Source organism: Calonectris borealis, chromosome 3 (genome assembly GCF_964195595.1).
Source record: "Calonectris borealis chromosome 3, bCalBor7.hap1.2, whole genome shotgun sequence".
Classification (NCBI taxonomy): domain Eukaryota; kingdom Metazoa; phylum Chordata; class Aves; order Procellariiformes; family Procellariidae; genus Calonectris; species Calonectris borealis.
In genome coordinates, this window is record NC_134314.1 from 74,829,497 (window position 1) to 74,843,066 (window position 13,570).

At 39.1% G+C, this 13,570-nt stretch overlaps 1 protein-coding gene across 2 annotated transcripts in view; it reads right to left on the bottom strand.

Moving 5' to 3' along the window:
* GRM1 (glutamate metabotropic receptor 1) overlaps nt 1–13,570 on the bottom strand; it is a 182,817-nt gene that overhangs the window by 40,755 nt on the left and 128,492 nt on the right. For both annotated transcript variants that reach the window (XM_075146214.1, XM_075146215.1), the window contains exon 4: nt 3,238–3,484. In XM_075146214.1, the coding sequence (XP_075002315.1) occupies nt 3,238–3,484 (247 nt within the window). The remainder of the gene's footprint in view (nt 1–3,237; nt 3,485–13,570) is intronic.

Here is a 13,570-nt window from a genome sequence, read left to right on the forward strand (position 1 = left end):
TTTGAAGTATTTGCAGTACGCATCTGATAATTTACTCAGAGCATTGGAGTTGATAGCGTTGCCATATCTGAGGCCAGAACAGCTACTGGAAATTTTGAACTAGAGTAACGTGGGTCTATGTCCATCTCTAGTTAGGGGAAAACAAACAACAACATTTCTGTTAGCTTGTGAACCTCAGCATTTCTCCACAAATCAGAGGTCCAGTGTAGGGGCTGAAAGTTCTCTTGACAGCTGTCACATAACATTTTATGGCCAGAGGCCTACGCAAATTCTTTGTCCTAGAGAGGTAATTTTTTTCATACCTGCCAAAAAGCGAAAAGTAGGCAGTTACCCTAGAATAGAGAAGAGCTTGAAATGGATCTGTCCCTGCCCCTTGCACAGGCCCAGAGAAGGATGTGGTGTTGACTACTGCATCCCTCACATCTTCTCCAGCCGTTTCTGGGAATTTGAGTGATATGATTACTATTGAGAAAGGAAATGGTAGGTACTCAATGAAAGTAAAAAGTTCAGCAGTTTTACCAGCATGTTCTTAATGACAGTATAGCGAGCACATAAAACTGTTGATTTTCCAGAGCTACATCCACGTCATTTTTCCCGGAGGCAGTGCAGTCAGTTAAGTGGCTGCATTTGTGCCTTCTGATAAAAGTCTGCTTCACATTTCTGCATAAAATCTCTTCAAAGAAAAGATGCTGCACAGAAGAAATAAACCTTTGAAAAAGTGCTTCATGTTTTCTAATCTCATTTTGCTAAAAGCTTGAAATTATGAATTGAGCCTGAGATAGAAAGAGAGTTATATCTAAACAAATGGTTAAGGTTTGACAAAGCTGTGAGGGGTTCAAAACAGGAAATTATGTGAATGTCAGGCAAGCATAACTATAGGCATCTCTACCTGCTCTACCCATGATGATTGCAACTAGGAACTTGTGAGAGTCAATTGCTCAAAGAACCTCTCAGATTTTGAAAATGAGGTATGAGGAAGGTTGCTGCCTTCTAGGAAGGAATATTGATTTATTCCATCTTGTGAAGTTGATTTGTCCACATGATATGGTAACATAATATCAAAAAACTTTTTACATTTTGCTGAGGTACAAAAGCTCTTTTGGGTATTGATGCAATGGTATGGTAAGTTCACTCATCCACAAAGAGCTTTTCCATGTGGAGCTGTGGAAACACTAGGGCTAATCCGGAGCTAAATACAATTCTGCACGGGCATAAACTACTGCTGGCATACAAAGATCTGACAGACTGTACAGATCACATTTTATATACACATCACCATTCTCTGATATGATATTGCCCATGTCATAAATGCCACAGACTGATACAAGGATTACAGCATGAATAACAAAAAGATTAATTGAACTTTCTTGCCCAAACTTGCTAACTCCAGCTGTGAAAATATAAATGAGGAACAACAACAAAAAAACCTACCTAAATTCTAAATAGGCCAGGGAAAAGAGAAATGAACCGTGCTATAGACCAAAATGATGGATGACATAAATTCTATCACCCTGACCTACTCAGAGAAATATCCTGATATAAACCCTCCTATATTTTGAATTCAGGAACTGTTCATTCTAATTCTATGCTTGGTACTGATGAGAGTTGTGGAAATGCTCTCAGGTGACAAGACAATAAATAAGATTTGGGCTAAAATTGGAAAATTACACCTAAACATCAAACCAAATAACTAACAGGCAGACAATGCAGCATATGCAAAGCTGGAGTAATGCTTTTACGGAGATAAATAGCGTGCAATAAACTTAAAGGTACACTAAGCAGTAATTTCTCTGTATTATCTAAATGATATGTACAAAGATTTGATTTATGCATGTGTCAATAAGTATGTGTTTGACTGTAAGGGAATTGCTTGCCTCTACTTTCAAAGTCTAACCTAGCTCGTCTATATCTCTGATTAAAAAAATCTAAAGTATACAGAGCTCAATGAGAAGACAAAACTGACCAGCTTTTTCTTACTATTTCAATGTAACAAGCTGTCTAAATGTATATACTGTTTAAATATAACAAGCAATGCAAATAGCAAATGGTAAAAAAGTTGGTCAGTTTTGCTGATAAAGGCTAGTAATAGAAATAAGGGTTGCTTTAAGGCCACTGCATCTTACAAATACTCTTTGGAAGCATATGTCAGACTGCAAACTCTTGTTTATCCCAGAGCACTCTCTTTGTGCAGTGTTGGCACTCAGGTGCATTTATGCAATAAGCCTAAAGATGGAGTGAGAGAGTCTTTTATAACACTTTAATAACTCAGTAGGAAAACTAACTTCAATGAAGTAACCCCTGAGTAGGTTTCAGTTAATAATGGATTGTGTACTTCAGCAGCTGAATTAAACTTATTTATAAAACAAAAACAAAACAAAACAAAACCTCAAAAATAAAGCCATCTGGGAGGTCTCTCATGTAAAATAGTTGGACAGAGCCCACAGAACTAAATGAAGAGGAAAAGACTTCTGTCAGCTGGCTCCCGTAAGAGAAAAAAAGGTGACGTCCAAGTCCACAAAGTTGCTGTCTCACTCCTTGCTCGGGTACATACTGTGTCTGCTATGGAGGGGTAGACAATAGCAGCTACCACAGCTGGAATTTACCAGACCCCAAATGAGTGAAACACAGTACGTTCTGGCAAAAAAAAATTATTTGTCCTGCTCTACTCGGACCTATCTTTAAACTCTGGGACGGCCGAGCTTATTTGGAGTGAAACAAGTTAAGGAGACCACACAGGAGTTCACCAAGCAGAACTAAATAGTCTCTGGCAAGGGTACAGTCCTACGCCCCGGGGGCACTTGGAGCAGCAGAGGTCCAGTTGGAAAAGGATATGCTTTACAGCCCTACCTTCAAAACCTTAGCAAGCAAATGCTTCGTTAATTTCCAAGCACTTGTATTAGGCTTTATCCCTATTAAAATCCTGGTGCTGAGCCCCAGTGGTAGCTCAGACACCAAAAGTCTGTGAGATACAAGGTTTGTCCTCTCCTGAAACACGAGAAATGTTACAGGCTGTACTGTAGTTCCTGACTCAATTTGAGCTGTAGCTATCAATATATCATGTGTTACCAGTGTTATTCCTGGCTATTGGTAAGACTAATCCAGGTAACTCCATTTATGTCTCACAGTATGCACGCTGTATGCTTCAGCAAAACAAATCTCCACCACCATCACCAAACCCAGTAACATTCCCCCTTCCCAACATCTGGTTTAATTAGCTGAGATGAAACATTTCTTTACCTTCCAGGGGCATCTCCCTTTTCATCAAACCAAACTTCTTCTCCAGAAACACCGATGAATGAGGATTTGAGGAGGAACTCCAAGAGCTTGCTGCCATCAATTGGCTTCATAGCATCACATAGCCCAACATGTCCAGGGCAAAGGGAATGATGCATATTTTGGAGGCCATGAGCCATAGCATATATAGCATTGATGACAAATCCCATTTTACTGTCCTGCACATAGTTTTCTTCTAGGCTTTCATTGCCTAAAATAGTAAGAAAAAAGTGTTGTTATAAACAAAGATGAAATAACATGAACATATGAAAAAACAGTGAGAGAGAGAGTTTTCTTATTTCTGTTTTAAAGCTTTAGAAGCAGAAATGAGGTGCCACCCAGTGATTTTAACTAAATAAAAAAAAAACAAACCACTTTTTTTTTTTTTTCAGAAATCTTTAATTCATTGAAAGTGAAATGCCTCATGAGAAAGCACCAGTTTAATCAAATTGTCAGCTTTAATTTGTTCTTTTTGGAATTTTTGCTTGTCATCCTCCAATGTTATTTATGCTAAGAAGGGTTAAACAGCCCAGCATCATAACGATACATTTCAGCTAGAACAATTTTTAAAAGCAATTTGCTTGTAAATTGAGTTTTTGTCACACTTGAAGACTTCTTTTCTGAAATTTCATGTTTTTGAGGGCCAAGATAACAACGTCCCTTTCAGTGTTAATAAAGAAACAACCTAAATCAGCATCATTTCTCAAGTTATCAAAAATAATCATTTTAGCTAAAAGTAGTAGTAGATATACCAATTTGGGATTGCTACAGAAAGTCAAACGAAGTTCATAACACTAAAGGACTTTTTATGTAACTGCAGCTTAGAAGATCCTGTATGAGCAGACATTGAAGTCTCTGTCCCTTGAGCAGAAACAACGTGGCAGCGAAAGTTTTCCCCACATGTAGGTTTTAGCTCTGATCTGCTGATGTGCAGGCACTGCCAGAGGGTACCATTTGTGGTTGCATTTCACATCAGACCCCGCTGGGTCCTGGGCCGTTCCCCTGCTTCCCGTCACAAGCTGCTGAATGCTGTCAGTGCGACCCCAGGTCACCGCAGACCTGTGCTGCAGGGGTCCTGAGGGAGCTGGAAGTAAGAAACCTCCCTGTTCTGTTTCCTTCTCCCTGAGTCATTTTATCGCAATATGCTCCGAACTGCAAGATGCTTTTATCTGTAGACCTCCCACGTTACTCGGTGTTTAACAGGCATTTGCAATCCAATCTCTGTAACTTTGTCTAAGTAACACCTTGTCTACGCTAGGGAAGTAGGATGTGTGAGAGACTAGGTGTTAACTGACACTTCTCAAATCCAGGTTGGAGAAGATAGTTGTCATTTTAATATGAAGAAAAGCGGAAAATCTACAAGTTCACTGAAACTTTCAAGTTAAAAAATAGTTCCTTCCCCTGATGTAGATAAGATATGGCTTTCAAATCAAATCATGAAGACCATCCTTCCACTTATCCTTGGAAAAGGCTCTGATTTGGTAGGTCTTCTCATCTCGTTTGCCCTACAACTCAGAAATGTCAACTGGGGATTCATTAGGATAGCAGAGACCCCAAAGGCAGGTATGTGTAGGTTTCTTTCTCTGGGTCTTCCTCGCACAGGACATTCGTTGCAACTGGGCAAGAAAGTCTTGCTTCAGTAACTGTTTTCCAGATGAGCTGAACGTAACAAACAGTTGTGATGGTGAATTAAAAAAGCCCTGTGAAAATAGCATAATCTGACTGAATGAGTTCATGTGCTCCTCTCACTGCCATACATTCACCATGGGCACCAACAAGCAAGGAGCAGCTGGAGAAACGTTTCCCAGAGGCAACATATCTGCCACTTTCTTTGCAGGAGAAGGTTCATAGCTCCCATTAAATCACCTGAAACCGACGTCATTCAGACCCATGTTCAGAAACACAGAAAGAATAGGAACCTTATGTGTAAGCTGACAGAATATTTACCCAGGGAAGCAATGAGTATGCCACTACATGTATCCTCACTTATGTACTGCATACAGTACATACGGCATGGTCGATCATCTGTTGCCTGAATACGTTAATGTGTGGTCTGTATATGCTATCTCTAGGTGTGTTTTATCTGCTGATTAGTCTCTTAGGATTAACACAGTGTGAATTTATCGCTGATCCTGCTGTCTTGTAGATAGAAAATGAATGCGTTCTCCATCCCTAAGTGAAAGAGAGGAGAAAAACCCACTCACTATCTATCACTAACTATCACTGTTTTCTACCTGAGATTTTATCTCAGATACCTCATTAATTTCTCAATTAGTTAAAAAAAAAGGAACATAAACATCAGTGACACTTGCAGGAGATAATGATAACATCCATATGCATTTCCTGAGGCAAGCATTCATGTGGCTGCTGGAGGTAGAAAACTAACAGAACTTGCCAACGTTTTGAAAAGAGGCCATTTCCCTCAAGTATGTGTTAACTCAGCAAAGCCTGCATTTGGTTTCTCATATTTCAATATAATATGCATACCTCCAAAGAGAATAAATATTTGATGGTGGGAGGATTTGCTTTTGACTAATTAGGAATGAACATCTAGCTTACGTTGAGGCTCCAAGCATATAGTCCCACGCTGAAGAGGTGACTGCTTTAACATTACCTATAGAAATAATTGTACTGTAGTGGAAAGCAACATGTGAAGTATCATATGGTAATGAATTTTCTACAGATCAGTAAGATAAACATCCCTATGTGTAAATAAGATATTTTCTAGTAAATCCAGTGTGAGAAATCATGCTTTACCTAAACTTAACTTCCTGCAGTCAAAATCCATTTTATTTCATTTTCATCATTATAAGTTATGGATATATTGATGCATTTGAGCTTGTAAAAATTCACTTATGACAATCAGTAAGAAATGTGTGGGGTTTTTAAAACAAATTAAATCATGTAATTATGTTCAACCAGAGACAAAACAGAGGCAATCAATGTTAAGTTTTCACAGGACAGCTTTTCAATAAATGCAAGAATTATGTTATGTTTGTTATTGGGCTTCTCTGTAAAGTTGTATTTTTCCTCAGTGGGTCTTTGAAATGTAACAAAGGGCAAAGCAGAACTCTGGACTTTGAAACTTTTATTTTTCCTCCCTCTCTCATCCTTTGGAAAAAATACCATTGATCTACAAAGACTAATTTGAACACTAGGGTTTATTAACATTAAAAATAGAGAAGTATTTTGTTAGCTTGCTTTTTTTTTTTTTTTATTTTAGGGACCTTAGCTTTCACTAAGCAAAGAAAAATTGTAAGCCATGTGAGTGCTGGATTAATTGAAGTCACTCAAATTAGGTCGTTACTTTTTTGAATGACCTTGAAGAATTCAGGTGTCCTAAATTTCATACTTACTTATTTTTGTATTGGATGCAATGCAAATCTTCCTTTAATAATTTCATTTTAACAGTTCCTCAACAGTTTGGGCCATTTTTTCTTATTACAGTTTTGGTTTTAGTCTTTGTTTCTGTCAGCCAATCTTAAAGCTGAAAAAGGAGGAGGGTATATACACACATATACTACTGAAACAAAACACCAAACAAAAAAAACCCCACGCACCACACTCTGGCTGCACACAACTGAAAAATGCTCCCAACACTGCTAAAACTAATATCTAAGTGGAGAGGGATGGAAGACAGGACAGACCAAAATTTCATGAAACTCACTCTGAGTCTTTCCTTCTACCGTAATGTGCCTCAAATCTAATATTAGCTTCAGCTAGGTACTTAGAAGGACCTGAATGTAAAGAAACCATGAATTTAGTCTAGTGCCTTTGCTGTGAAGTCGGTGTGAGGCTAACAGTGTTTCCGAGAGCAGAGCGGGTACCTGTGTAAATCCCACTTGGCAAACTGAAATTAAGAAAAACTATATTATCAGAATTATGGCTAGAAATGAGTTAACTTTCATGTATAAAGTAAAGATAGGAAAAGTCTATGTTAATATTCAATAAGAAATTAACTACAAAGGATTACTCATTTGCGGTCCTCAGAAAGGCTAGGGCAGGAAGGAATTCGGGATGGAAAGAAACGTAAAAACATTTTGGTTGGGGAAGATGATCAATACCTAGCCAGTTGGTAAATTTTGAACAAACACACACAGTCTGTTCACAAATGACTCTTGGCTAGAATAAAAAGCCAAAATCTGTTGAATAAAATTGTTATAAATGATAATGTTTCATCTGGAATAGGCAGATGATAGTTTTATGGTTCGTTACTAACTGTCATTTGCTGAATATCCAAGGTCACATAAAAAGAGATTTTGTTGTCTTGATCCAGTTAGCAACTATTATGAGAACTATCATTATTTCTGGTGGTTCTGACAGAGGTCTGAAGGTCTTAGAAATTGTATATACTACCTTCTTTATTTGTAGCAGTCCTTCCCGGGACTGACATGCTTTGTGAGTAGGCCATGGGATTTTAGCTTTGTTGCAAGTTACAACATGGTGATGGGTTACATTCAATATGAGTACTCATTTAAGCAAAAAAATTATTCTGGAAGCACAATCGGGGCTAAATTTCACTGGGAAGATGAGATAAAAGAAATCTCCCATACTCGGTCTGCGTGTGTAACAACTTGGCACAAAGGCATGACAAAGAGTAAAGAGGGCTCCCCCACAAAATTCCAGGTGGCAGAGCAGGGCTTACACCATGAACTGGTAGAGCAGTACCCAGGCTTGCAGCAAATGTCCATATGCATTGGAGAAATCGTGGAGGCAGTTTTCTTGTTCTCTTCTTCAGTCCCAACATACACTGCCTTAACCACAGGGTGGTCAAACACTGGCTTCCTAGAGAGGTGGTCGATGCCCCAAGCCTGTCAGTGTTTAAGAGGCATTTGGACAATGCCCTTAATAACATGCTTTAACTTTTGGTCAGCCCTGAAGTGGTCAGGCAGTTGGACGAGATGATCGTTGTAGGTCCCTTCCAACTGGACTGAATTAAAAAAAAAACAACAAAACAAAAGAACTCCCAATAACTCTGAGCAAACACATCCATCTGGCTCTGTAGGAGTTTGTGTAGAGATGTGCTAGTGACATAGCATGTCCTTAGAAAACAATGGAAGTCACATATCTTGCAGTGTCTCATGTTAGAGAAGACCTGACAAACTTTGACCACAACAAATTTGTATCATAAGATCTTGCAAGGAGAAGGTCAGAAGGCCAACATGTTGAACTGATCAGTCATTTCAAATCTAGGTTCCTAGAGCTAAAGATTATTTTGGCAACTAAATGACATATGAAAGGTAATGAACAGACTTAGCTTACTGTGATTTTAGTGGAATTTTAAGATATTTGACGTCTTAGGAAAATTACATCACTTTTATTTGGATGCTTAACTATCTAATTATGGTTTTATCTTTGGACATATAGGAGAGAAAATGCAATCAATTCTACATTTCTCTGTTTTGTCACAGATTCCTTAAAACATTTTTTTTTCATTTTATTTAGTAATCGTTAATCCTCTGAATAACCATGCCAAACTAAGATTCTATGAAATAATTTTTGCAAAACGTTTCGTTTGTTTAAACTCATTTGCTGCTATTGGTTCAGATATTTTACAAATACTGCCAGTTCACTCCCTCTTACATTCTATTTATAACATCTCTTACATTATCTAACAACAAAATTTTTAACAAATTTCACTTTAAGGCACTGCAAAATGAATAACACAGACTGTAATGTCTCTAAATGTAATTAGTATAATGCTAGTGTGTTCAAAACGTGTGCACTGACTGGCTTTTTCTCTTCTTATCACCTTCTTAATAACAAGTGCATTCTGTTCATTAATATTGTATGGCTGAATGAAATCCTCACCTCTGGACGGTATAAAGAGGACTTTTGTTCATGCCACTGTGCTCATTATGTCCAAATCTAAGTCACAGGCAACAAGTCAGATTAGTAAAAGTCAGTTATTCTATATGAAAACACCCAAACACCCATCTCCTCCAGCTACAAGGATTTCGGAAGTTGTTTTCAGAAGTAACTGCCTGTTTTCAGGCAATTCCAGCTGTAGCTGACTGCCTGTGAGGGAGAGGCCAGGAAATGCTACCGGGTGACCAGAACAAGCAATTGTGGATCAGGGCTGCAGCCTTCACTTGTTGGGGGCTCTCTCAATGACCTTGCTGTCTGTGTGTGCGAGCTAATGTGACCACAAACAATTTGTGGAAAAATGATTTTTTTTGTGTGTGTTTTACCAAGCCAAAAAAGGGTCAGAAAAAAGAGGCTTTGTTTCAATCTCAATTAAAAAACAATTTGTAATTTTCATGAGACACAATGATAGGCTAAAAAACTTGTCACAGACCATAATAAATGCTTCATTCAACCTGCAAGAAGTAATCCCATCATGGTAAATTATTGTTTCTTGTATGGCTTCTGCTCCCAGGAAACCAGTTATTATACTGTTTTCAAGCAAAAACAGACCATATGTGTAATGGTTACCCCTTCACTTCCTCCTTTGATGTCTGCATGTTTGCAACAGGGAGGCAAGTTCAAGAGGCAGCTAAATACAGTGAAAGAGAGGAGAGATAGAACATATAGGGAGGATAGCAGAAGAGCTATCAAAAAGATGTAAGATAAAATGGGTAACTCGATTCCCATTGTATGTGAACTATTTGTTTGACCAGATGAAGCTCCACTACTTGTCAGGTAAGGGTGAGGAAGGATGTATTCTTTAAGAAAAGGGATCTTTCCTTAACTGCCTCCTGAGCATCATGTCACCAGTCTATAAAAAATAATGCAGCGCTCTATAGAATTGCAAGTTGCTCTGCCCTTTGGCAAGAAGAGAGGAAGCAGAGCTTTCACTGGGGCAGCTAAAAGGAAGGAATATCTTACAATATGCGGGTTCTACACCAGATTTCAAAACACGCTGATAAACATTTGACATCTTACAGTACTCATGAAGTAATAAAAGGAGTTCACAGGGTTGCAAAGTTCATTTTCAAGATGTCACTAAATCAGAAATGTTTCACTTCCATTCTTCAAACAGTTTTTATTTCCCCAAGCAAAGAGATTCAATTCACAAAATTATATTTGATGTATTTTTCCCTGAAAAGCTAGGATACAATTACAGTTACCAGTTGAGAAACCCTGCTATTCTCTTTCTGAGCATAGGGAAATCTATGGGTCTCCCAGATACTACTGGTTTGTTGCATCTGGTGAATGTTGCTTTTTAATTGGGATTAGTGTACTTCTATTCGTGTATAAAACAGAGAGAAGCGAAAGACATTCAAAAGTTGCGCATTCAGCAGAAGCTACTCAAAAATTTGCACTAGAATTCTCTATCTAAGGCATTAACAGGATGCTGATTGCAGTAATATTTGTATGCAATGGGTTATTTATTTTCACTAGCAAAGTTGGTCAAACAACTAATGAACCTTCTCCTCCTGGAATAAAGTTGATATTGAATTTAAAAGGGTTTGGGTGGTTTTTTTACTTACTTTTACCAACATATCTTTCACAGATGTCAACTCAATGGCTAAAGGAAACCAAAACATGAATTCATCCATCAAGGCACAGGTTCTCCTTTATTTCAGATGTCTAACACCTAAACTTTAGAAGATTAATCCCCCTTTTAGATATACTATACACCACCGGTGTCTTCAGTTTCCTTGTCTGTTTTTGTGAGGATGCCACATTATTCTTCAGTGTTCAAAAAGAAGTGTCTTCCTTTTGTTTCTCCCTGTATGTCACCAGCAGTGGGGAAAGATTTTAATTAAACTTACTTTCCTGGTTCTCCATATCATAGTATGCAAGTACATTAGGGCTTTAAGAGCTTAGTGTCAAAGACTCCGGGATGAGGCTGGCATACACAAACACAACAGTGCCACAGCGAAGCTGAAACGTTATGAGGAGAAATGACTGCACAAGCTGCTGACTCACTCATTAATCAGATGCAGGGAGAGTCTCAGAGTCGCTAAGCACTGGGCAGGAGAAAGGGGACTGAGCAGTGCTGCCAGCCCTACACCAAGTCTGAACTCACAGATCCAGCCCGTACACCATGCAACTTGGGAGCAAAACAAAAGAAAATTGATCTCTTTCTAACTGCTCCTGTCTTTCCCAGTCTACGAACTTTGCTTAGCAGACACAAGAGCCTGAAGCTCACTTCCCCTCCCAGCCCTGTCTGCCTCTCCCCATGGACATTCAGATTCTCACACAGCTATATGACTCCAGGAGAAGCAGATCTGAGATGTAAACACCAAGTGACAATGCACATAACTCATGCTTACACTGTGGGAGATGACAAAGCTGTGTTCAAATGCGCCTGTGCCCAAGAGAGCACAGAGAGCTTTCCTCTTATGTCTCCTTTCTAGTGACCCGAAGGACCTAAGCAGGGGATGAGAAGACTGTCATTTCCTAAAGGCTGGCTGCAGCTTCAAGCAAATGGGAAGAGTGGGCATGCCTGACAGTGCTGGGGCGAGCAGACAGAGCACATCTGGGTGAAATATTATATATCCACAAACATGTGCGATGCTGCAGCCCCTCTATGCCTTTGAAAGAGGCTAGAGGGAAGCTGGAGGCCTTTGCAACAGCTGGCAGCGTGGCTTTGCCAGCACTGCGTCACTGGAGTGGGAGGCAGGTGAGTGCAAAATAGGCCTGTGGTAGAGAAAAAGTTCCTTTTCCCCTTCTCCATGAATCTGCATCGCCTGCTCTGTCTCTTGTGTTGGCTAGCAGTAAAAGAAAGGACTCGAAGGGAAATATAACGCATTAAGGGCCATGCTAACAGCACAGCTGTCTGCATGCCAGGCACCCCAGGAGATGGCTGTCTCTTCCTTCACTAGGCTGCCCCTGGCAAGGTGTAGCTCTGCACCATCACAGGTTTGCAATCTACACAGATTGTCCCCATGTCCTATTAGTGAGAGCTGAAAGAAACTGATCACAGAGTTGAAAAGTTGCAAGAATATGTGTCCACAGAAAGTATTTATAGCAACAGGAAGAAGAGCAGGAAATTGGATAACAAGCAGAGAACTTCCTCTACAAGTTAATGTATATGGCCCACGCTGTTAAATACAGGTCTGGAGAGATCCACTTACAGCAGATGGCTTGACAGAAACTCACCAGCCTAATAAAGCTTCTGTAGAGGATGACAGTATGGCCTGTTTCTTCCCACTGGGCTAAAATTCTTCATAAGGAATGTTACTTAAGAAAAAACCTAGGGTTTATGGCCCTATGAGGATGATTTGCTGAGATTCTTTCTCCTCTAAAGAAGCCTGCAAGCTGGTATTTGAAGCCTCTTCTGTACATATCCACTGCTGTAAGATGTTAAAGGCTTGGCAGGAAATTTTAGCATTGCTTCTCTTTGTTCCTAGGTTTTAGTGGAATGATCATGATGAAATAGCTGGGCAGTGAAGACTGTTTTTCAATGAAATAGGAACTGAAGGACACAGAGTATAGCTCAATGCAGGGTAAAAAAACCAGCCCCCTCCAAAACAAAAAGAAAGATCCACATCCATGATATTTGTAGGTGCTCTTGCAATGCCATCAGCTTGAGAAATACTATTCACAGAATGTCCAACCGTGAAGCAATATAACAAAAAATTGACAAGAAGGTTAAGTTTTAAGGTTATTGATTACCTCATTTTGGCTATTATCTTAATTCCTGTCCTTTGGAATTAATAGACTGGAAAACAACAGAGGAAAATAACTGTCCCTATTTGAGATAAATCAATTTCTGTATCTTGGACTCCCAGGCAAACACAGTTCAGTATCAGTTCACATGGTTTGAAAAGAAACATGACTTTGTATTTATGTGTCATCCGTTTCAAGGCTGCATTTATGTACCAGACTGGGACTATACTTACAACTGCCATAATGCACATAAAATTATGAACATTCACTATTATGCACATTCTAGTGAAGGTGTTCGGAATTAACTTCATCATGAAGCGAATAGGCTGTAAAGATATTTAACCTACTTCATTATTATAAAAAAATCAATATTTGGCCCTTCTAGCTTATGGAAATTAATCCCCAAATAAAATACTGTGATCACATATTGGAACACTCATGGAACTGACCAGGAATCTGGCATGGAATGACAGTGGCTTATTAGTACCTACGATCAAATACCCAAACGTAATATTCAAGGCTTAAAACTAGAAATCAATAAAACTCTATTTGTGATTCTGAGCTTGGGGAATCCATCAACTTGGAAGCAGTTTAGGCTTATGTTGTGGTTTAACCCAGCAGGCAGCCAAACACCACACAGCTGCTCGCTCACTGCTGCCCCACACACCCAGTGGGATGGGGGAAAGAATTGAAAAAAAAAAAGTAAAATTTGTGGATTGATATACAGAATAGAATA